The sequence below is a fragment of the Haliotis asinina genome, chromosome 5 (assembly GCF_037392515.1).
Source record: "Haliotis asinina isolate JCU_RB_2024 chromosome 5, JCU_Hal_asi_v2, whole genome shotgun sequence".
In the NCBI taxonomy this organism is placed as follows: Eukaryota; Metazoa; Mollusca; class Gastropoda; order Lepetellida; family Haliotidae; genus Haliotis; species Haliotis asinina.
This window is the reverse complement of record NC_090284.1, coordinates 70,287,657-70,314,353: the sequence shown is the minus strand read 5'-3', so window position 1 is coordinate 70,314,353 and position 26,697 is coordinate 70,287,657. Positions and strand designations below refer to the sequence as shown.

At 43.8% G+C, this 26,697-nt stretch overlaps 1 protein-coding gene across 2 annotated transcripts in view; it reads left to right on the top strand.

Annotated features, from left to right (window-relative positions):
• LOC137285175 (caspase recruitment domain-containing protein 11-like) overlaps window positions 1–26,697 on the top strand; it is a 91,737-nt gene that overhangs the window by 27,346 nt on the left and 37,694 nt on the right. For both annotated transcript variants that reach the window (XM_067817414.1, XM_067817413.1), the window contains exons 4-8: window positions 2,930–3,096; window positions 4,818–4,920; window positions 24,153–24,311; window positions 24,797–24,876; window positions 26,030–26,170. In XM_067817414.1, coding sequence (XP_067673515.1) covers window positions 2,930–3,096; window positions 4,818–4,920; window positions 24,153–24,311; window positions 24,797–24,876; window positions 26,030–26,170 — 650 coding nt within the window. The remainder of the gene's footprint in view (window positions 1–2,929; window positions 3,097–4,817; window positions 4,921–24,152; window positions 24,312–24,796; window positions 24,877–26,029; window positions 26,171–26,697) is intronic.

The following is a 26,697-nucleotide window of genomic DNA, read 5'->3' as shown; positions in this document are numbered from 1 at the left end:
GAAAGTCTTCATAGCAGTTAATGAGTGAACTCACAAGAAAGAAATATCGTGATGGGGAAATGTCCAACAAAGCCCATTGGATCAATATAATTCATGAACTGAGGAAAAGATTTACAAATTAATATGAAATTATTCAGATGTAATCATATGAATGAGTATTTGACTTTATTCATTTCAAGGCTTCCACTTTTAGGTTTAGAACAACATGTATTTAATGTGTTTCCTGGTTTAAGAAATTCATTTAGGAGCTTTCAGAGCACTAATCATTAAACTAAAACAACTCTTTGACTAAAGATAACATTCTTAAAACATGTAGATAACATTTTGACAAATGTTGCTGGTCAACTGACCCAGTAAGTTGAAAAATGTTGGTGTCAACTGACACCAACTAGTTGACAGTTGTTTGTGGTCAACTGACACCAACTAGTTGACAGATGATGATGGTCAACTGCCACCAACTAGCTGACAGATGTTAATGGTCAGCTGACACCAACTAGTTGACAGATGTTGATGGTCAGCTGACACCAACTAGCTGACAGATGTTAATGGTCAGCTGACACCAACTAGCTGACTGATGACTAGTTGACAGATGTTGATGGTCAACTGACACCAACTAGTTGACAGATGTTGATGGTCAACTGACACCAACTAGCTGACAGATGTTGATGGTCAACTGACACCAACTAGCTGACAAATGTTGATGGTCAACTGACACCAACTAGTTGACAGATGTTGATGGTCACCTGACACCAACTAGCTGACAGGTGTTGATGGTCAACTGACACCAACTAGTTGACAGATGTTCATGGTTAACTGACACCAACTAGTTGACAGATGGTGATGGTCAACTGACACCAACTAGTTGACAGATGTTGATGGTCAGCTTACACCAACTAGCTGACAGATGTTGATGGTCAACTGACACCAACTAGCTGACAGATGTTGATGGTCAACTGACACCAACTAGCTGACACATGTTGATGGTCAACTGACACCAACTAGTTGACACATGTTGATGGTCAACTGACACCAACTAGTTGACAGATGTTGATGGTCAACTGACACCAACTAGCTGACAGGTGTTGATGGTCAACTGACACCAACTAGTTGACAGATGTTGATGGTCAACTGACACCAACCAACTGACAGATAACTAGTTGACAGATGTTGATGGTCAACTGACACCAGCTAGCTGACAGATGTTGCTGGTCAACTGACACCAACTAGTTGACAGATGGTGATGGTCCACTGACACCAGCTAGTTGACAGATGTTGATGGTCAACTGCCACCAACTAGTTGACAGATGTTGATGGTCAACTGACATCAGCTAGTTGACAGATGTTGATGGTCAACTGACACCAGCTGGTTGACAGATGTTGATGGTCAACTGACACCAACTAGTTGACAGATGTTGATGGTCAGCTGACACCAACCAACTGACAGATAATTAGTTGACAGATGTTGATGGTCAACTGACACCAACTAGTTGACAGATGTTGATGGTCAGCTGACACCAACCAACTGACAGATAATTAGTTGACAGATGTTGATGGTCAACTGACACCAACTAGCTGACAGATGTTGATGGTCAACTGACACCAGCTAGTTGACAGATGTTGATGGTCAACTGACACCAGCTAGTTGACAGATGTTGATGGTCAGCTGACAACTAGTTGACAGATGTTGATGGTCAACTGACACCAACCAACTGACAGATAACTAGTTGACAGATGTTGATGGTCAACTGCCACCAACTAGCTGACAGATGTTGATGGTCAACTGACACAAACTAGTTGACAGATGTTGATGGTCAACTGACATCAGCTAGTTGCCAGATTTTGATGGTCAACTGACACCAACTAGCTGACAGATGTTGACGGTCAACTGACACCAACTAGCTGACAGATGTTGATGGTCAACTGACACCAACTAGCTGACACATGTTGATGGTCAGCTGACACCAACTAGTTGACAGATGTTGATGGTCAACTGACACCAACTAGCTGACAAATGTTGATGGTCAACTGACACCAACTAGTTGACAGATGTTGATGGTCAGCTGACACCAACTAGCTGACAGATGTTGATGGTCAACTGACACCAACTAGCTGACAGATGTTGATGGTCAACTGACACCAGCTGGTTGACACATGTTGATGGTCAGCTGACACCAACTAGTTGACAGATATTGATGGTCAACTGACATCAGCTAGTTGACAGATTTTGATGGTCAACTGACACCAGCTAGTTGACAGATGTTGATGGTCAACTGACACCAACTAGCTGACAGATGTTGCTGGTCAACTGACACCAACTAGCTGACACATGTTGATGGTCAGCTGACACCAACTAGTTGACAGATGTTGATGGTGAGCTGACACCAACTAGCTGACAGGTGTTGATGGTCAACTGACACCAACTAGTTGACACATGTTGATGGTCAGCTGTCACCAACTAGTTGACACATGTTGATGGTCAACTGACATCAGCTAGTTGACAACTGACACCAACTAGTTGACAGATGTTAATGGTCAGCTGACACCAACTAGCTGACAGATGACTAGTTGACAGATGTTGATGGTCAACTGACACCAACTAGTTGACACATGTTGATGGTCAGCTGACACCAACTAGTTGACACATGTTGATGGTCAGCTGACACCAACTAGCTGACAGATGTTGATGGTCAACTGACACCAACTAGCTGACAAATGTTGATGGTCAACTGACACCAGCTAGTTGACAGATGTTGATGGTCAACTGACACCAACTAGTTGACAGATGTTGATGGTCAACTGACACCAATTAGTATGGAAATGTTGTTGGATCATTAATACCAACTTGTTGAGAAATGTTGTTGTTAACATTGTAAGTTGTTGTTAACTGTGTCATGCACTGAAATGTTATATCAACGTTATGTCTCCACAGGCTATGAGCGGCACAATGAAGGTCGTATCTCCCAGAACCTGGAAGAGTTTTCTCGGATGGGGTTCCGTGTGGCGAACCTCAACAACCAGCGGAATGATCTGTTCAACCAGCTGGAGGAGCTGCAAAGCATGCTGGAGTATGCAGAAAAAGAAAACAAAGACTTAGAGGTGACAACTTTTCACAAATATTTTTCAATTAATTGCGTCGAGGTTTAGCTTTATTGGACCTATTGCTTCAACCAGTTTTTGTTTTGACTTACCAAGAGAATCAACTTTTTGTTTCTTCAACCAGTTTGTGTTTCTTCGACCTGGAGAAAAAATTCTCAATTATTTCTTCAGACAATGTTAAATGTACTCAGCAAGGGGAATCTTTCTCTTTGGCTTCCCTGTCTGGATTCTAGGGCCATGCAGGTTCACACTACCAAGTTCACATGCTGTAAAGAAATCCTTGTGCCCCTATGTTTCTTTGTCCCCGTTTAGTACTCCAGCTAAGAAAAGGCACCTTGGTGCCCAATCTTTTCTTCACACTGGCATGTTGAAAATAACAAGTAGATCCCCGGTTCTGCGTACAATCTTATGACAGAATAGATTCCATGTGTTACAAGTGTGTATGTTCTGTATATTTTGTTATTAAGTATCAATTATTATTGGGTCACAGTGTTTAGTGTTTTGAATAATAATTATTATGATGGGTCACATTTCGTATAATAGATGGTCAACACTTTTAGGATTCTGGCAGCAGGTTTTCCGGAAATAATCTGCCCTTGGCCTACTATTTGGTTACTTCCGGGAGATTATTCGAGGGCATTCCACGTGAGTGGTGATGGTCGTATGTGCTTGAACTTTTGGGAAATGACTGAATATATATATATATATATAAAGGCTAGTTGCACATTCACATTACTGGAGTATCATCATCATCAATCACTGCCAACACCTGAATCTTCATAGCTGCCGTTAGACCGCTCGCTGTGTTACATTCTGCATAACTTTCTCTCTCGCACTAAGACTTTAGTGAGTTTTCTTTATACTTTATGACCCACTGCCTTAGATTTTGTCTTACTTGTATTGTATTTGAAATCGATATTGTGAAATTGACTTGTGACTTTGTATAACTTGTTCTCTTTGCTAATAATAATACAAAGTTTGAATGTTTCAGACTTCTCTTTGTTCTGTTTTGCTGGATTCGAAGGGGGGTTTCTTACATTGATTGTCACAGCAAATTCTTAACCGTAACACATGTACCCAATAACTGCTCTGTATTTCACAGTATTTCCTGACATGTCATGAGAGCTCAAGGAGAGCTTTAGGGTAGTCCAGTGGTTTGCTCATCTCACCAAAGACCCAGATTTGATTCCCCACATGAAATCAATGTGTGAAGCCCATTTCTGGTGTCCCCCTCCATCATGTTGTTGAAATATTACTAAAATGGCATAAAACCACACTCACTCACTCACTCATTCACTCACTCACTCAGAAAACAATACTGTATTCCTTTGTTGGTTGTGTTTCAGCTTGATATAACAGTGCTGTCTTTCTTCCCTGCATGGTTTAATTCTACCTGAGCATGATATCATAGGGCTGTATTCCCTGATTTCAGCATGAGAAAACAGTACTGTATTCTCAGTTTTGCTTCTACATCAGCATGACAACGGTGCTGTATACCCTGATTTGCTTTGATTAGATTTGCTTTGTTTCAGCTTGAGATCATAGTGCTGTATTCCCTGGTTGGTTTCTACTTCAGCATGACATCTCTGAGCAGTATACACTGATTTGCTTTGATTTGATTTGCTGTGTTTCAGCATGAGATAATAGTACTGTATTCCCTGGTTGGTTTCTACTTCAGCATGATATCACTGGTCTGTATACCCATATTTGTTGTGTTTCAGCGTGAGATCGCCTCACTTAGACCTTATGCTATGGACAACCAGCAACTACTGGAGAAACAGCTTGAAGCTGACAAGGAGATTCGCAACCTCAAGGATGAAAACAGTGAGTAGGGTGCTAAAATTGAGTAAAAACATGAGCTGAAGTCACATTTCTCTGTTATCAAAAGCTATCAGTCATATGTGTAATAGTCTTAGGCTTGTTTCAAAACCCAGGTTTTGGTTTATAAGGTCCTCTATATAGAAACCATGTCTTCAGCATGGTGGCCATTACACAGCTGCCATCGGAGATCACTCTACTGGCATGTTCCTACATAGATGTTATGTAGCTACAACTATTTATGATTATAGTGAACCTCTGTTGGCTGATGTACATTTCACCACATCTTCATTGCAGTAGTATAGGGAATGACAGTTCTAAAACACTTTCAAGAAAAGTCTCTACAAAGCCTTATTTACTAAATAAGGCTTTGGTTGGGACCTTAGCTCTTGCTACTATTACCCCTACTACAAAAAAGTTGGCGTGCCTATGTCACGTTTATATCGATGAAACAGTTTAACGTGAACCACCTATGATCTCTTTGGTGTTCGTAATAAAGGCTTGCTGGGCTTTTTGTATCCCCTGTTCTATGTACTTTTTTTTCTCGTCCTCGCTGATAGCAGACTTACGAGACTTGGACCGAATATCTTGTATCATTCCGTTATATTTTGTGAGTTCAGAGAGGATTGAACGAAACTCCTCTTCTGAGATCTTACTATCAGAGAGTGCCGTGGAAATACGCTCACTCACTGTGTTGAGCTTTGCTTCGGCCAGAACCCTGATCTCGTCGTGTTTCAATGCCTTACGATGAAGTCTGCGTGATAATAACTTAAGCGCCAACCCTGCTAACCCTGCCACCCCTGCCGTTATTTCAATACCTAGCACTATAGATGCAGCCACGATGGTAGCCAACAACCCAACGCCTGCCGCCCCTAGTCCCATGCTGGTTGCCATAAGGGTAGTGTCAGCCCCGTCCACGATATTGAAAGCTCTATTGTACTTCTTACATAGTGCTTTCCGCGTGTCACGGTCTTGTTCTAGTTGACGTTTCACATCACATAACTGCCTCAAGCGGAACCCATCTACGGTTTCCAACGTCTTCGCTACTTCCTCTACGACTGGGTACAGACCCATCCTATAATATATATTATGAAAGATATTTTAATTGGGTTTCAGTTAATAGTCCATAAGTGAATTTGAATTCTATAAGGTCTATACCACTATTCAGGGTAATAGGTGAGAGGTTGATAGACTTTCCTGTTGTAATAAAAACCCCACTGAGACTTATTAAGTGGTTTATATGACCCGGGGTATCCCGTTGTATAACAATACGACAATGTTGACCTATGTGTTCGTCATACCAGTGTATTGACACCCCGGGTACAATTTGTTGTACTCTTGAGTTGTTTTCAGTGCTTAAATAAAAGAAGACTTCTATGATGAGTGTGGAAGGGGAGAATATATCAAGAATATTTATATTACTCAAACGATTGCTAAATGTTAATTTATTTTTTCCTACAGACTTTAAACTATTTACGGAATTAATAGACATCATGAATCCCCTCTCCGGAATGATGAAATCCCCGATCCAGCTACCGTTGTTACTAATCTTAGAGATCCACTGATTTTTGTCCATTGTGATATAAGGTGAGGCGAGTGTTAAGTTGATCTTCCATTTAGGCTCTTTAAAATCTGATAACGACACCCGTCTGTACACGTTGTCTTTGAAGTGCAGGATATATAAGGTGTCTTCCTCACCAGGCTGATCGAATCCCTCCGTATCTCCTAGGTCGTTAAGCGTAGTGTTGGGTCGATGACTGGTCATTATTATACTATTACGATATAATTTCCAACTGGTTTTTTGATAATAGTTCAGGGGTGAACTTCATACCCATGAAGTGTATGTTGGCAGGCAGGAAGATATTGGTTAGTGATATCTTGTTTTCCACGATCACGTTGACACCCTGCAGACTGGTGTTGGAGTTGGAACCCACCCGCACGTAAACGTTGCAAACTTGATACTGGTGTCGTTTCACCCACCCGAGTTTGATCCCCTTCACTATCTCGACATCATTCCCCGATGGTTCCCCTAGGTAGACTTTGATGATCAGTGTTGAGTTTGCCAGTAGATCCTCTAGTATAGTGACCACGCCTTCGAATTCAGACACCAACTGCAATTTCACGTTTTGTATGGTCGGTTTACTCGTTAGCATGTGAGCTGCCATAGTGTTGAGTGGGCTGACGACTATGCTACGTCTCTGAGTTGGGACGTAAGCCACGAGCAGGGTTCCATTGTTCACGACTTTGTTTAGGTGGTTGTCTTTGTTATCTGTGAACACGTAGGGAGAGACGAGTCTATTATTGAGAAACCAGTCGTCGTTATCGGGTAACAACACCCACTTGTCATCTTCGGTGAAGACGAGCATATATGGCTTGTTTCGGGCGACGGTAGTGCTCTCAACATCGTCTAAGTCGAACAGTTTACCCCCGAACGATGGGTATATTATCCAGTTATTATTACCGGTGTTGACAAGGGCGTACTTAGTGTTGACTTTTGCTCTTGTGGTATCTATTATATCACTTAGGGTTCCACCGGAGGTGACTTCAACGCGTTTGTAAATGTTGTTTTTCAGTTGAAATGCGTACGATGTACCATCTACTCCGGGAGCGTCGAAACCACGCGTGTCTCCGAGGTCGGAGATCCCGATATTGACGCATTTTTTCACTCCGGGCCCTTGTGCGCTGGTCATTTTACATGAAGCGTTAAGCTGAGGTATCCTATATTTACAGGATTATGATTTATATCTAACACCGATATTGTCAGCTCAGGTATGTTGCCCTGGATTAATCTCTTATACTGCCGTGGTGAAAACGACTCGGTTCTACCGTCGTTGTATTTCTCAGTTTTCACCGGCACTGCTCTCAGTATAGTGGAAGGGTGACCTCCTTGAATGTTGTACGTTGTGCTCACCTGACCGAGATGAATGTACAGCTCTCGGTACGGTACTAGATCGGGTAACTTCATGCCTGTGACGGTTGTTGTTGGTTTTATCTCGTCAGGAGACATACCGAGTATCCTCGCTAATGGTCGGCCGAGCCTCAAGGGGTTTCTTCCGTTGTTGATTAACACCACTGTACCGTTTGAGTCGTTCATCTTGAGTTCGGCTCCCAGGGGTTTGAAGACCTCGTCGTTTAGAGAGCACACACTGTAGTAGCCGTCAGTTATCTGGCTGCGAGTTCCACTGACGAACAGCTTATTGTTGCTGGCGTTGATGTTAGTCCATTGCGGTAGGTAGGTGATATCGCAGAGTGCGACTTCGAGTTGGTCTGAAGTGTTATCGATCGCGTGCGTCAGCTGAACGGCCTCACCGCTCGTTATTCCTGGAAGTGTTATGTACATGTTAGAGTATATATGCTCATTATATAAGAGTTTTAAAATGTTGTTTTCCCCCATGAAGATCGTGGTTGCTCCTGGGTTGTATTTCAATGCCCAGCTTTTAGATGTGTTCGATAAGTATAAGCTTTCGGTGACTAACATCAAGGCAGTCCACGCTTGGTTCAACAACCCTATGCAGTTCTGGCAGAATCAATTAAACTTTGCCGTGTGGTGCGCTACAACGGGGTGTGGTGTGACATTGACCGACACTCGGCGTGGACCGCTGAGTCAGTCTGTGTTCAAGTTCCACGTGTACTACCAGGTCAGACGTATCCTTAAAGAGATCAGCGCCCCCCTCCCACAGGACAAAGCGTGGGACGCAACAAACAACCCGTACGATAGACGGGTCTACGAACGTATTTGCAATGAATTCGAAATAAGCCCGAAGACGGATTGGCGTTTGCCGGGGCTGAACCACGGGTTGGGTATTCCTTACAGCGATGGACTCTCAGTAAAAGCATTTAAGAAAGATTTACTAACAAACTTTATGAAACGAAAAATGTTTAGTACTGGGAATTTTTTCCATGCATTAGATGATATTGTTCTAAACCTACCAAATATGGGCCAAAACCAGTGAAAGATGCAAGTGATGATTTAGTGAAACGAGGTATACTTAGGCAGGACTTTGCTTTATCGAGTAATGAATGGAGGGATGATCGTATGGACTTTGAAGGTGGTGTTGCTTTCACAATCCAGAAAGTGGAGCAGTCAACCGCAGACGGGTGGAAAATGTTCATGCTGGACACGTCGAAAGGATTCACTCGTGCCGGGGTAGTCAGGTTGAACGACTCGATTCGAACGTACGTGTGGGCGCTGTTGGGTGCGCAGTCGATGACGCGTTCCAACATCCTCGGTAAGGGAACTGCTTACGACGCTCAGAAACAGTTCGTTTCCAACGTTGAGGATGCTATCAATTCTCCAGTTGATCTCCCGCGGGCCATCGATCGTTACCAAAACGTGTTAGAATACGCCAGATCGAAAGTCAATTACGTGTTCGGCGTGGGGCTGTACATGGCTCCGAGTGATATGCAACTGAGAGTAAAAAAAGTGGTGGGTTATAACAACAAAATAGTCATAGCCACGGCGGATCAAAAGTTGGGTATCAACCCCGATATTAACACCACCTATATCCCACACATCCCACCACGTGAAACAGGTATAGTGGTATCACCCCCAGAGTCTAAAGTTCATGTGGAGGTACCCCCCACACACCCTCATATGCAGGCTCAGCAGCATATTGATAGTAAAACGGCCCTGGTGGTTGGTGGGGTAGCTTTGGGACTTATTTGGTTAAAGATTTCTTAGCCGCTACGTACACCAGACCCGCCACGGCGACAATGGCTGCCCACAGGTTTTGACTGAGCCACGTGACAGTTTTAGCCAGAGCGCCCAACAACCATGAGACGATGCTACCCAGGATGCCGGGAAGGGCTTCGGCGGCTTTACCAGCCAGTTTAGCTAGGCCTTCCCCGAGTTTTTTTATCCAGTCTTTAACACCCCCACCGCCACTTGGGGTTCCGCCGCCGGCAGGCACCACAGTACCCCCTGTCAGTGACACCACCAGGGTTGATATGATGAAACCAAATGCAGTCAGAATGCTGGCGATGGTGATCCCTTGCTCCCGGAACAATATCCGAATCCTGTCTGCTAACGTGGTGTCTCGGTAGAGGACTTGATTGATGGTTTCCCGCACACGGTTGACCTGGGATCGAAGCTTTTCTTTGTAGCCGGACGCTGTCTCCAACCAGACCTGCCTTTCATCTTCCAAATTACGTATTCGTTCCTCGAGGGTGGCTTTCATAGACTCGTCCTCAGTTTCACCGAGTTTTTTCTTTTCATAGGCGATTTTGTCGTCTATCTCACTCACTTTGGCTGTGCTTTTCCAGAGATGACCACGAATGGTTTGCATCAACAGGTCCAACCCCTTCAGTTCCCGAAAGGTAATTTCGAGGCCCGGGAAGGGCTTGTTCTCGTAATCAGCCAACACCTTTTCAATATTATAAGTCATGTTTTGAACCGATGTGGCGTCCCTGATGCCTTCCAGATCTTGATTGACCTTCGGGGGAATCTTCTTCGGGGGAATCTTACGTCGCGCGCCACCGTACTCTGTGAAACCTAGTTCGTGGACAAAGTCAATATCATATTTACCGCTCAGTGTTGATAAAGCAAGCGGTTCTCTCGTGCGTTTTTTCATGAGATCGATCTCCTGGTTATTATATAAAAAACGCAGCTTGCCCTTTCTATCGAGGGTAAACTTGGTATAGTCTCGCCCCAACGGCTTGATTTTGTCTCTCTTTTCAACTGCGTTGTAATAATCGTCGACGGTGTCCTTCACGAGTTTGGTCCTTGGTGAGAATGAGATCTCCTGCTTGTTTATATCTTCGACAGCCGGCTGTAGGCCAGTACTGAATGAGGTCTCCTGCTCGGCCCCTGTATCATCCATAGTATCATACCACATCTCCTCCATAGGTATGTCTTCAGCCATTATTTAGTATTAAAAATATATTTCATATATATATAACAATGTACGGCAGAAAATTAGATCCTTTCAGAAGATTGAGAGAGCCATTAGGAGCCAGAGCCGTGCGCCAGTCGGTGACCATCACCAACAATCCCAGCAAGATAGACCAGAATCAAACTCTGCTGGTTAGATTTCCAAACCTTGGTGAGAATGACCTCATTGTACCAGGCACTGTTCGACTGGCGTTCAATATCACGTTGACCTCCGACAACGACAAACGCGAGCTAGTGCGGAACGTGGGGCGAGCTATCATCAAGAAAACGACCGTCAAGATCAGCGGTAACGAGGTGCTGAGCATCGACGACAGCGACGTGTTTCACTGCTACAAGGATCTCTGGAAAAGCGATGGAGAACGAGTCAATGATGTGTACCAGGGTATCAGCAAATCAACCCGGGCGCGCATAGGGTATGTCTTCACGCAAGACCAGCAAGACAAGCTATCGGACGGTGAAAAGGCCATCGCTCGAGCATACGGGAATCGATTCTGCGTGCCGCTAGACTTCGAGTTGCTCACGGGACACGCGCCGTTTTACCAGGCCGCGCTGGGTGATAGGCTCGAATACGAGCTCACGTTTAACGACTATAGCAAAGTAGTGCGTACGCCGAACGGTGATGAGGCCAGTTATGCCATAGACAACATCTCTCTGGAGTTCGACATGGTCACTAGCCCGGAGCTGGCCAGGCAGGTTCGAAGCCAGTACTCTGGGAAGATGGCTATCCTGTACGATCGCGTACTGAGGCATAGATCAGTCGTGCGAGATAAGAGCGACACTGTGTGGAATATCAACCTGAACGTGCCGGCGCGATCGATGAAAGGTATCCTGGTCATCCCCGTGGAGTATTACGATCCATTCCGGAGGGACAGCGAGAAGTTTTTCAACCCAGAGATTGAAAAGGTGGAAGTGACCATCGAGGGCGTGCCCAACCAGCTGTTCAGTCATGGTATGAGACCACACCAGCAGTGGGATGAGATAAAAAAGCTACCAGTGGGGGATTTCATAACAAAGGACCTGGACCTCGGCTCCGTGCAGATCGGTGAATACCTGACCACCAAGTACGCCCTATGGTTGGACATGCGATCCACGGATGATGATAAACTGCACGGTAGCGGGCGCCGTATAGATAACGGCAGCGAAGGGATAACCATCCAGATTACTAAGAAGGCTCAACCCGCTGGTAAGTTGAAATTATATCTGTACGTTATTATGGACGCGCAACTTAATATAGACAATGGGAGATTCGTGCAAGCCATCTACTAGTAGGGGTACCCGGGGGTACCCACAACTACCCACTGACCCACACTGCGCCATAGTGTGCGGGCAGAATGGCTGTAGGAAGACCGTTTTCGTGTTGGATATGTTGGAGAGTTACTACAAGGATGTGTTCGATAACATCGTTATCATGTGCCCTACTCTGAGCATGAATAAAACGTACGCGCGGCCTTGGGTGATGACGGACCCGGACGTACACAAAATCGACCCTGGAACACGCCTGCAGGACTGGTTGAAAGCTCTTCACGAGAAATTTAAATGGGAACCGACGCTGTTCATACTGGACGACTGCAGCGCTAATCGCGAGATAACAAAAAAGAGAGACATGCTATCGTACCTGGCCTTCTCCGGCCGGCATGCAAATCACAGCGTCTGGGTGCTAACGCAGAAGTTCAACTCGGTGTTGAAAGACCTTAGGGAGCAGACGCGATGGGTGGCCTTATTTCACTGCAAGGACAGGGATTCGTTCGAGGAGTGTTTGAGAGAGAACGATGTGATGAGCAAATTAGAACGGGAACGGGTGAAGAAACAGCTCGCTGAAACTAAACACGCTAAGCTCGTGCTAAAGACCGACCAACCAGTAGCATATATAGTATGCTAAGCAAAGCTAAGCAAAGCTAAGCAAAGCTAAGCTAAAGCTAAGCTAAAGCTAAGCTAAAGCTAAGCATATAGCTATGATATTTGAAGTGTTTGCCGTGTGCAACTTAACCTTCATTTCTCTGTGTTTTGTCTGCATCGGGTATTATATAGTTAAAACTAAATCTTACTTGTTATATTATAAGATGGAGTGTGAGGAATTGCTCGAACAGTTGGTACCTGGGGGTACCCCCACGCCGCCGGCAGGCCCCACTGATGATAAGCGAGAGAAACTGGTGGCGTTGGCTGTTGGTGGCAAAGCCAAACATTACTTTGGAGACTACACTCCGGATAAAATTCACAAAATGTCAGCCGAAGAAATCGATAAGCTGTACGCTAGATACGAGTCCCGGCTCGGAGCAGAAATGACAAAGACAATAGGATCGGCTATTACCCAGATATACACCGGTATTGTGTCATACTTCCTTCCCATTCCACCAGAGCGCCGACTTTACCTGTGGGAGGACCTAGATAAAGACCCTTTTATCGAACACGCCGTGAGCTCTATCAGCTGCGAGCTGTACCACAAATATGGCATGTTGTTGGCTCCAGTGACGGCGGCGATTATCACAGCAAAGCATTGTCAATTTGAGAGAAAGAATAATAATAATAGTATAGATGGCCGAGGTGACGGTGGAGACCCCTCCCGAGGTGAGGGAAGTGACCCCAGTGGAAACAGTGGAGACCAGGGTACCCCCTTCAGTGGAGGTACCCCCAACAGTAACCAGACAGAAGAATCCTAAGAGAGTAGCTGCCGGTAAAAAACGGTGGTGTAACCAACATAAAGTGACCAACCCAACCCGACTGTTGTTGGCTGTAGGCGTAACTGCTGCCTTGGCTATCTCGTGGTTATACGTGGGGGTACCCTCCCACAGTGAGCCACCACCCAACAGTGAGCCCCCCACCCCCACAGTCGACCCGCATATCATGTTATAATTTTAATATTTTATATCATATACATAATGTCTGAGGGGAAAACGTTCGTCAACGACGCATACCACGCCACAGTGGTCGCCAGTCTAGCCGTAGGGTACGCTCGGTTGACTAAAATGGTGCTTAAACAACCAACTATCAAGCTAGATTTCAACCTGCAGGATATGGGTATGCTCATAATGAACCTTGGTATGGCGATGGCCACAAAAGACATCCTAGTAAAACAAGGGATAATACCTGAAAATATAATGAAATAAATATAGGATGGCCACGATAGCTATGATGGTCGGTGGGGCGTTAGTGAATGCCCTGGCATTTTCCGGGAGTAATTTCCTCTTCTCGAAACTACGAGATGACCACGCAATACAGGAAGAAAGGAAGCGGCACGATCTCGCTACTGAGAAATTACAAAGGGCACAGGCCGAGTACGCTAAAAAACGCCTCCAGAGGATCGATTTTATTAACGAACAACTCACGCGTGAAAACCATGCCGTTCAAACATTCACCGATGTCGATGAAGCAATGAAAGAATACTACCTACTAACTGGTAAACGATTGGAACCGCTCATTAAACCCACACTCGCTCAGTACTACACACCATCCAAGGGGCAAATGAATCGTGAACTGGTCTTCATAGTGTTGGGTATAGCAGCTACTGCGTTGGTTGCTAAGCAATTAAATTAAAATACCTATATAAGTAAACATGAGACCCGCTCCATACCGATGCGAATACATACTTATGGGGAAGACCGAGGCCTGTGGTAGGAAATGTAGGAATCAGGGGTTCTGTTGTTTCCATATGGGAAGTCCTAACTACACGTGTTCTGTGTGTGGTATTGGGGTTAAAGGACACTACTGTCTATGTAAAGCTCACGGAGCGAACGTAGTCAGACATCAACTCATCTACGAGAATAAAAAGGGCTACATAAAAGAACGTAGGCGACTGCTCAAGATAGACTCCAATTAAATGTTACTGTGAACCAATTAGACATTGGTTCTCTTAGGTGTAAACACTATGACTACTGTGCGCGAGCTGAAGCGGGTCGCAAAACAGAGAGGTGTGATCGGGTATTCTCGAATGCGGAAGTCAGCATTGTTAAGATTACTAGGTTTAGAAGCCCCTCCTACGGTAACACAATTAAAAGCTCAAGCAAAACAGCTTGGATACACGGGTTATTCAAACCTGGGGAGAGCCGGGTTAACCGCATTGTTATCACATGCCCCCGTACCCACTGTAAAACAACTGAAAGCCGAGGCACACGATTTGGGTTTAGGCGGGTATTCCCGTATGAGAAAACCACAACTTTTAGAATTATTACGACAGAATAGAGCTATTGACCTACAGTTCGTGCGCACTGAGCGCGCTGTAGGCAACTATTTGAGAGGTTGGCGCATGCACGTTGATAGAAACATAGACATTACAGATATCAAGCCTCTGATAGCTGATAAGGTCAACCAGGAACTAAATAACCTAGGAAGTATCAAGTTTCAGATCACAGTGAAAATGTCGCTCGATAAGCAGGTTGGGAGTACCACTGAGTATGCTCAGCCTTACTTCCGAGGTAAACAAGAGGTTGTCACACATACAGAGACCATTGACGCATCAATCGATACGAGTTTTCAGCAGATACGAGAATACCTAGAACGCTACACACACTTGGGGTCCGGGTGGGCTGTAGATAAAATCGATAATATCTATCTAGACATAGCTAACTACGTGCCGTTCAGAGGCGGGTCATACCTAGCCTTGCCTCCCTACTATAGGAACAAACATGCCATAGTAAACGTTAAGAATAGAGGAAACGATTGCCTGAGGTTAGCTATCAGGTCAGCCTTATTTCCAGCTGACACTAATCCGAACAGGCCTTCTAATTATCCTCAGGATGATGGGCTCAACTGGGATGGTATAGATGAACCCACCCCCATATCCCAGATCACTAAAGTAGAAAAACAGAATAATATGGCTATAAATGTCTTTGGGCACGAAGGTAACAAAACAATAGTACACAGGGTCAGCCCGGTGAAGGATCGCCAAGTTATCAATATATTCATGATCCAATGAGGTGAAAAGTATCACTACACGTGGATAAAACATCTCAGCCGGTTGTTGCACGACCAGTCGAAACACGATGGGGAAAAACACTTTTGTGTACGATGCCTACACGGTTTCAGTCGAGCTGATTTATTAGAATCCCACCGGGAGGATTGCCAAGGTGTGGGGCAGACGGCCATACGAGTCGACATGCCTAAGGAAGGTGATAATATCCTAAAATTCAGTAACCACAAGAACCAAATGTCTGTGCCTTATATCATATACGCCGACTTCGAAGCCTTAGTTGTGGGTGGGGATTCCACCAGTGGTGCCGCCGGCGAGGCTCCCTTCACCCACAAAACACAAGAGCATAAAGCCTGTTCGTTTGGATACATTGTCGTCCGTTGTGACGGGGAAACGAAAGCTCCGGTAGTATATAGGGGCCCTGACGCGGCTGAAAGGTTTCTAAAGTGTTTGCAGGAGGAAGAAAAAATTATTAGGAATGCATTGTATAGAATCGCTCCCATGCGTCTGACCCAAGTCGACAGGCTAGCTCACGCTAGTAGCACTAACTGTCACGTGTGTGACTCACCACTTAACGGTGATTCGGTGAGAGATCACTGCCACATAACTGGTAAGTATAGAGGCGCCGCTCACAGCGCGTGCAACCTCAAGCTTAAAATCAACCCTAAGACAATAAACATCCCCGTTGTCTTTCACAACTTGAGAGGGTACGACTCACACTTGATCATGCAGGCCATCGCGAAAATCGATGGTAATATAACGTGCATCCCCAACAACATGGAGAGATACATCTCCTTCAGCTTAAACGGACTTAGGTTCATTGACTCGTTTCAGTTCCTCCTGTCGTCACTCGACAGTCTGGTCAAGGCCAACAATACCTTCCCTATCACCGATCGATACACAGACGCCGAGACTAGACCCCTGCTTATGAGGAAGGGTGTGTACCCCTATGAGTACATGGATAGTTGGGTCAAGTTCACAGAGACCAGACTACCCCCTATTGACTGCTTTTATAGCAAGCTGAATGAGGCGTCCGTCTCACGAGATGATTACTCGCACGCGACTAACGTATGGAATAAACTGGGTTGTAAGAACCTGGGTGATTATCACGACCTGTACTTGAGGACAGATGTACTGCTGTTAGCCGACGTGTTTGAGACGTTTAGGCGGACGTGTTTCAAGCAGTATAAACTCGACCCCGCATGGTATTACACCAGCCCAGGTCTGTCATGGGACGCCTTGCTTAAAAAGACCGGAGTTAATTTGGAATTGCTCACAGATTACGACATGCACCTATTCATTGAGAAAGGCTTGCGAGGTGGGATTTCCATGGCATCCAAACGATACGCGAAAGCAAATAATCAATACGTGAAAGGTTACGATCCTAACAAGCCAACCAATCACATTCTCTACCTCGACGCAAACAACCTGTACGGCTGGGCCATGAGCCAGTATCTACCTACAGGGGGATTCGAATGGGTACCCCACGTTGATGTTATGGGGGTTGCACCAGATTCGAACAAAGGGTATATCCTCGAGGTTGACTTAGAGTATACCAAGGAATTACACACATCACACAACAGCTACCCCCTGGCCCCCGAACGTATGAGGGTTAACCCAGACTGGATGTCTGAGTACCAACATAACTTGTTAGGTGGGCGTGTGACAGACGTTGAAAAACTCGTTCCTAACTTAATGAATAAGACCAAGTACATCGTTCACTATCGCAACCTACAGCTGTACCTGTCGTTGGGTATGAGGCTGACCAAAATACACAGGGTGCTCATGTTCGACCAGAGCCCATGGATGGAGCCCTACATCAGAATGAACACAGACCTACGAAAAAAAGCCACCAGTGATTTTGAGAAAATTCTCTACAAGCTCATGAACAACTCGGTGTTTGGTAAGACTATGGAGAACCTGAGGAAACGCGTGACCGTGAAGCTGGTTCGGTCGAGTGAGGAAGACAAGCTCAGGAGATTGATAGCCAGTCCGGCATTCAACCGTAGTAAGATATTCACAGACAACCTGGTTGCCCTACACATGAAGAAAAGCCACATAAAATTCAACCGGCCTGTTTACGTGGGGATGAGCATCCTCGATTTATCCAAACACCTGATGTACGACTTTTACTACAACGAGCTCAAGAAACAGTACTGCGACAGGTGTGAAGTGCTGTACACTGACACGGATTCCCTGCTGTTAGAAATTCGAACCGAGGACGTGTACGAGGACATGAAAAAACACCTCGATTTATACGACACCAGCGACTACCCTAAGACCCATGCCATACACAGTACGGTAAATAAAAAGGTCCTAGGTAAGATGAAGGACGAGTGTGCTGGCACGCCCATAGCCGAGTACATAGGTTTGAGGCCTAAGATGTACTCCATACTGAAAGCCGACAATAGTGAGATCCGGAAGGCTAAGGGGGTTAAGAAGTATGTGGTGAAACAACACATCAAACACGCCAGATTCAAGGAAGCCCTGTTCAAGACCCGTACCTTTAGGCATAAAATGAACACACTTAGAAGTGATGGACATAAGATATACGGACTGACTATAAACAAGACGTCCCTGTCGCCTATGGACACGAAACGTTGGATAGCTATTGATGGGATAAACACATAGGCGTATGGACATGAAAAAATTTGAGGCTATTTACTACAGCCCGCGTGGGTACTGGAAAGGAGCTAGCGCAGTAGATAAGCTAGCTAAAATAGCGCGAGTACCCCCGGAGGAAGCCAAAGCGTGGCTTGAAAAACAAGCCCTGTGGCAGATCTATTTGCCGGCACCACGCTACGTGCCTAGAAGGAGGTTCGGTATTAACATACCTAATAGCGTTCACCAGGCAGACCTACTGTTCCTACCCCACGACAAGAGGTACAAGTATGCCTTAACCGTAGTGGACGTAGCCAGTCGTTACAAGGAAGCCGAACCCTTGACCACGAAAGATTCGGCCCAGGTAGCCAGAGGATTCGAACGCATATACAAACGCAGCCCGCTGACGTGGCCAACAGAGCTGCAAGTTGACCCCGGACGGGAGTTCATGGGTGCCGTGTCACAACTGCTAGCCAAACACGATACAAAGGTCAGGCGTGGCACGGCCGGAGCCCATCGCAGCCAAGCCATAGTTGAGAGATTTAATAGGACTTTGGCTGAGCGATTGTTCGTCTATCAGTATGCTAGGGAGATGGCCACCCCTGGAAAACGATCGACTGAATGGGTCACGAGGTTACCCAAGGTGGTGTCGGCAATCAACCATGAAGTCACCCGTCTCACCGGTAAGAAACCGGCAGACGCTATCAAACTAAAATCAATAGTTGCAGAGTCGGCCGCTCCATTGCGTGGGAAGGAGAAACAGATACCAGATAGGGCCCTAGTGAGGTATCTATACCAGCCGGGGGAACACGAGGGTGATAGCCGTAAGCGGGCCACCGATCCTATATGGTCAGTCAAAACTTACAACATAGATAAAGTGGATATGAAAGCCGACGAACCTAACTTATACTACTTGAGGGATGGGCCGGGTAGGGGGTTTGTAAGAGAAGAATTATTGACGTACCGTACGGCACAGTGTTACCTCCTACCAACACACGGTAATAGTAGCAAGTAGGCACGCCAACTTTTTTGTAGTAGGGGTAATAGTAGCAAGAACTAAGGTCCCAACCAAAGCCTTATTTAGTAAATAAGGCTTTGTAGAGACTTTTCTTGAAAGTGTTTTAGAACTGTCATTCCCTATACTACTATTGCTAAACAAAAACTAGACCTTTCCATGTATAAATAAATAAACTGAATTGCAGGATTAATTGAACTTAAAACCAACTACAGTATGGACCCCGACAATCCGATTCCCCCGATATCCGAACAATAACTAGCCGGTTATTTGGAGTAATACCTGTCATGCTTACCTCCTGTATAAAACACTGATCGTGGCAAAATGAGATCAGCTGACGCTTGTCAGTCATGATGGCAAGTCCCTCCTCTAGGCGTGAAAGATGTGAAATTACTGCCACACAAAATAAGAGAAATTTGTAGATACAAAGAGAAAACCCTAAAGCCAGTTTTGATCTTATGTATAAACATTTTGGTCAAGAATTCGGACATTCTATCAGCAAGAGCACAATTTTGGACATCGGATATGTTTTGTGATTGGCTATGATCATGTGACAGACAGATGCAATCACGTGGTTGACACATGATCTTACTTTGTGACAATGCTGCCAGTCACAAGTGTGCCAATGTCAAACTGACCAACGTGAAAGTTAATTTCTTGCCCCCAAACACCACATCGCACATTCAGCCAATGGGAACTCAGCCATGAGAACTTTCAAGCCCCACTACAAGAAATATCTTGTCAAGCATTTCATCCAGTGTGCTTACCGGCCACAGACGCTTAATCTCCGAGGAGCACTGAGAAAACTGCCTGGTCCGAAGTAAAAAGCTCCACCATTCAGAACTGTTACTGTCTTGAAGATTTCTTTCACAAGTGAGTTTTGTTACGTGTGTGTATAATCTATCCAGACATGATTGTATGCACCGATTGGTTATTATATGAATATTCAAGTTATTATGTCTACAAACTGTAATAAAGTCTTTTGAAACTTGTATACATTCGTATGTTTTTGTATTGCCATGTCAAAGGGAAGTAACTCTACTGTTGTTGTGTTCATAAAAGTTCGTTTCAGTAGTCCATACGTTTCACTATCTGTACGTTTTTGATGACAAACAGAAATGTCCGGATTAACGCGGCCTAACTGTATATAATGAGCTATGTTTCATGGTAACCTCAAGGTCCATCCAAGAGCTCATTACAGGATTACTCTTAACACTGATTGATAAAGTCACTCTTTCCAAATAACAAGACTCTGCTCACTTATTAATGCAACCAGTCATCCTGAAACATAAATTGAACTAAACACTTTAAAGCGTCTCTCAGAGTAAAACCCTACTCCCTTGAACTAGAAACTTCCTGTTTTATACCCCATAACTTTAACTGTCATTTGAACACGTCAGTTTTCCTCAATCAGTCTCTCTTGCTTGCGGACTTCCCGGCCAGAGCTAGTTCTGATTACAGTAGATTCATTCTGCTGTTCTTCATTAGGTGATTATAAGGTTGTGGCACTTGTAGCTGCTTGATGTGCTGTACTGGTAGGACATTCATTGTCCACTTGCTTGGTGAGGAGCAAATCACAAGGATTGTGTCCCAGGATGCTTTGAGGTACTTGCTGTATGACATTTCCCTTTGTTGCCTATGTGTTTTGGAATTATTGTTGACTCTAATATTGCTGCCTGGTTGAAGCTGTTGAAGAGGAATAGATGCAGCATTCTTGTCAAAGGAGAATTTCTACTTTCCTCTCGATTTCAGCTTGTGGTGAATGATCTCTAAATCTTTAGTGTTGCCTGTGTTAACATCTGTGATGGAGAGTGACTGTACTGTGGTAGGCTAGCAGTCCCACTGTCATCACCACTGTCCTTGCATTTCTTCATGATATTCTTTACTGTCTGAACAGTTCTTTCAGCAAGTTCATTTGATTGTGCGGACTTTGGACTTGAGGTTTGGTGTGTAAACTGTGGAAATTCTGCTTCAGGAAATCATGGTCCATTGTCAATATACAGTTCATTTGGTATAGCATGTCGAGCATTTGTGGCTTCCGGTGGTTAAATGACTTTAAAACCTTGATCAGTTTGGTAGAGCAATAACTCAGGAAAGTTGGAGTATGAGTCAACAATGACAATGTTGTATTTTAAAGATAACTCAAACAAGTCAGTTGACACCATCTGCCATGCTCTTGCAGCAATAGTATGAGGCATCAAAGGTTCCATTTGGTGATGATGGTAAGTCAGACGTGCATCACAACCACTGACCATCCCATCAATATTATGATTCATCCTAGGCCAGAATATCACCTCTCTAGCATGCTGTTTGCACTTTTCTTGACCAAAATGACCTACATGCACTTTTGACAGCATGGTTTTACAAAGACTACTGGGTACAACCACCCAGCTGTTTTTAAAGATCACACCTTCAATAAGTGACAGTTCATCTCTATAGTTCCAGTCATCAACCAGATTCTGAGAACAATTAGCATGTTCATTTGGCCAACGTGCTAAGATTGTTGTGCTTAGTGCTTTCCTTTCAGTATCCTTGTTGTTCTCGTCTCTCACTGGAATGAGCTTAGCTGAAGATATCTGTAGTTTTGATATCAGGCTGTCAACATACATCTGAACATCTGCTTCTGTAGAGCTTGAACTTTGTTCGTTAGCTGGAAAGTTGCGAGGAAGTATGTCTGGTGCTTAGGTTTCTTTGCCTGGTGTGTATGTCAGTCCCATATCATACTTCTGTAGACGAAGGCAAAAGCACTGGACAATCATGAAGTGCCTTCTTGAATATTGGTACATGTGGTTTATGGTCGGTGTCTGCCACAATGTTCTTCCATAAACTTAATGGTGGAATCTGTCTGCTCCAAAGCATAATCCAAGTGCTTCTTTTTATCCCCTGCGACGCGTTTTGCTGAGGGTACTAAATTGCACCCCTCTGTCAGTGCATCCGTCCATCCATCTGAGCACATTTGTCTTTTCCGGGGCAGAAATCTAAAACCGTGCAATATTTCTTCACCAAACTTGACACATAGATTAGTCTAATGGTGTACTGGTGCCTTTTAATAGTTTTGGAATTCTGAATAAAATATTCTTGGCATTTCCATGGCAACAAATGTGACTTAGACTGAATTTAGAGGTAATGTAGGGGATATTGATGACTGTGTCTTCTTGTTTGATTTGGTTTCTGCAGAAGTTATCGCTCTTGACGCATAGAAGCAGCACAGCACCTAATCCACTGTGTGAGGCACCTGTAGAGGCTTTGGTTGGTTTAGTAGGGTCAAAGAACTGGAGAAGTGGTTCTTCTGCAGTCATGTTTTTCAGGTCTTTCCACGTTAAGGAACTGGCATAGTCAAGCTTCATTTGCCAAAAACAGACGATGCATCCAGTTTGCTCCTTGTGCTCCAGCAAACTGCAACATCACTTCTTCACAAACCTTTAGCATGTTACATTCCTTGTGTACAATGACCATTGAGTACACACATTCAGTTGGTTCTGTGACCTCTTGAACTAGTGATGTCATTCTGCCAAGCTCTTCTTTCAAGGGTTCATGCAGTGCAGAAGGTACCTTCCTACAAACTTTGATGACTGGGTTGACATTCTTATTAACTGTCATGGTATGCTCATCTGGTAAGCATCCAGGTCCTGTGAAGACATCTTCATATTCACAGAGAATATCTGCAGGCACTGTTGTGGCATCGCTATTCAAAGCTGTCTCATTCACATGTATTTCATGTACTCTTGTAACTATATCAAGTCTTTCACAGTCCTCAACACCAAGAATACATCTTTGATTCTCTGGACTAACTGCAAATACTGTCTTGTATGGCTGTCCCTTCTAGGTGATTGTCACTTCTGCCTGCCCTTTGATTGCTATAACTGTGCCTCCATAAGCTTTAAGATTCACTTTAGAAGGCTCCAGTGTTGGCTGGTATTGCAGTTTATTCCATTGTGATAGTCACAATGTTCATATCTGAACCACTGTCAAGTTTCAGAGGTACTCGTGTTCCATTAATATCAATAGACAGTATCCATGCTATGGATTTTGTATCTCTCGAGATTTCAGACTCTAAAACATCTACAAAGAAGTCATTTTCTGTTAACTAGATCATTAAACTCAGCATCAGTTTCATGTGCACGTTTTTGTTATGAACACTTCTGTTTTGTTCTACACTGTGATTCAAAATGTCCCAAATGATCAGATTTCAAACCCTTTTGACCATAAGCTAGACATCTATGGGGTGTATGGTTGGTACTGCAACATTCCCATAATTCTTGTTGGGTTAATTTGTGACTTTATACCATTCAAAAGTAACATCCTCCCTTGGATCACAGTACTGCTCAAATGCCTCCAAAATTCTACCAACTCAGAGAGCAACCCTTGCATCCTCTCCTGCAGCATGAAGCAGTAATGATGACTTGTAGTTATCTGACTTGTGCTTCCCATCAACAAGAATAGTGAAGTAGCACTCCAATGCTGTCTTGAAATGGTGCCAATTTTCACGGAGATTTCCAGTAAGTGCCAGAGGTTCAGGAGGATCCAAAACTTCCATCTTGATAATTGGTAGGGACTTTGGTTTAAAAGGTCCTTTATATAGAACCCATATGTTCAGCATGGTGGCCATTACACCCAGGGGAGATCACTCTAGTGACATGTTTCTATAGTGATGCTATATGGCTACAACTATTTGTGGTTATAGTGAACCTGTTTGTTGATATACATTTCACCAAAATATAAAAGGGAATTGAAGCAAATAACTTAATCTTTTGTTTCCTTTGTCTGTCTTTGGAAGACAAGATTGCCAGCCAGTTCCGTGGTACTGAGAGTTTGGACTTACATTGCAGGAGAATTCATGAGGAAGAACATTCAGTACCGAGATGACATTGAGCGCCAGATGAGCCGCATTGACGAGCTGCTTGTAGACAGAGAGGACCTGGAGAACAAACTGAAAGAAAGAAACAATGAGCTGGAGAGAATGAACCAATCACAGGATGTGCTGATAGGTGTGTATATTTTTTACAAAGAGAATGAACCAATCACAGGATGAGTTGACAGGTGTTTGTACTCAGTACAGAGAGAATGAATCAGTCACAGCTGATTGGTCTGTATACTTGGTACAGGGAGAATAAACCAATCAGAAGATGAGCTGATAGACGTGTTTACTTGGTACAGAGAGAATGAACCAATCACAGGATGAGCCCATAGGTGTGTTTACTTGGTACAGAGACAATGAACCAATCACAGGATGAGATCATAGGTGTTTGTACTTGGTACAAAGAGGTTCAGCCAGTCACCGAATATGATGATCAGTGAGTATGGTTGGTACAAAGATAAATAAACCAATCATAGCATGCAGGGGTTGATAAGTTCAAAAAAGAATATGATTGTAGTGACCTTCACTTGGAAGAGTTCATTGAGTAAGTCTTCCTCTTAACCTCAGTAGTGTTCAGCCAAAGTCAGTTTCCAACTTTGCTTTTATTTGTTACAGAGAAGTTTGAAGAGGAGAGAAAGAAATCCCAGCGACTTATCAACATAGCAACCCGTAGAGAAAGACATGCTGATGACAATGTATGCATTTCCACTGAGTACAGGCAATATGGACCAATGGCATTTGTGTTGCATCATCAGTTTGTTTACAACCTAAGCAGGGACAGTTTATGTACCGGCAATTTGCTAATGTGATTAGAATAAATATAAATAATTATTATGCAGCTTGATGCAATGTTGTGCATGTATCATATAATGTGTGAAAGCAGATTCACAAACAGATATATTGTACACAATCAGAGAAGTACATTCTTCATGCTAAAGGAAATAATCCCATATTCTGAGGTAAATATATCTTACATACTAAGGGGAAATTTATTTTATATGTTAGTGAGTGAGTGAGTTTAGTTTTATGATGCACCCAGCAATATTCCAGCTATATGGCAGCATCTGTAACTGATGACATGTGTCATTCAAGTCAGCTAGTCTGACCACCCGATCCCGTTACTCACCTCTTATGACAAGTTTAATCACCTTTTTATGGCAAGCATGGATTGCTGAGGACCTATTCTACCCTGTATCCTCAGGGGTCTATTTTATATACTAAGGTAGATATAGCATATATATACGGAGGGAAATATGTCACTCTTGCAACAAGCAATATATATCCTTCATGCCAAAGGAAACAAATGCCATATACTGAGGTAGATATATCCTATATTATAAGGGAAATATATCCTATATTCTATGATAAGTATAGTTTATATATGGCGGGAAATATTTCACACTTGCAACAGGCAATATATATATATCCTTCATGCCAAAACAAATGTCTAATACTGAGATAGATGTGTCCTGTATAATAAGGGAAATATATCCTATATGCAATGATAAATGTAGTCTATATATCATTGGGAAATATTTCACACTTTCAGCAGGCAATATACACATGTATCCCTCATGCAAAAGGACACAAATGCCATTTTATTACAGAAATATAAGCTGCTCTGTCGGAGGAATATATCCTATATGCATAGCTAAGTAATGCATTCCTGCTTTCACAGGCAAATGAGTTCAAAAATAATTCAAAGTTCAGCAACTTGTATCCAGGAAACAGCAGATCATCACTGTATATGTGTCTGTATATTATGAGTACCCATTTGAATTCCTCATCCACCCCACAGTGTAGGAACTAGAATGTTGTCTTCATGTTTAGCAATTATTTTTATAACAGGCAGATCGACCCCGTGCCCAGACGAGGATAGAGATCCTTCAGTGTGACCTTGATGCTGAGAGAGAGAAGGTGAAAGAGATGATCGAAACCCTGGAGATGACACAAGCTGACTTGTCCAGCGAGAGACAGACATCTGAAACAGTCAGTACTTTGGTCCATTGTGGTAATACAGTGCAATGTTGGATTTGATGTTCTGTGAAATATAGGCTGCATAACTCTTGGGGAAAAGAAATATGAAATGTTTAGAAATGTTGTGTGTTCAAATGAGAGATATTCCTTTTATCCTACAAAGAAGGATTTGTGTGCTAGAGTTTCCATCAATGTTGAAGGCCTTTCCTGTTAATTCTGATGTTACGCTTTGAACTGTTTAAATCATTAAATGGCAACTGTTTCATGTATTCAGAGGTAAGTTGGTTTGTTGTTGGTGTACACGTGGAAGGCCTGAACACTACCACAAGTTTAATCTTATATTAGCTGAATTTTTGTTCAGCTTTGTCTGATACTGAAAGGCCGTTCATTCGTCACACTGAAGACCTAGGTTTGATTTCCACATGGGTTTAATGTATGAAGCCCATTTCTGGTGCCCCCTGCCATTATATTGCTGTAATATTGTGAAAAATGGTATAAAACCATACTCATTCGATCACCTTTTTAAAGTTCATTTGAGC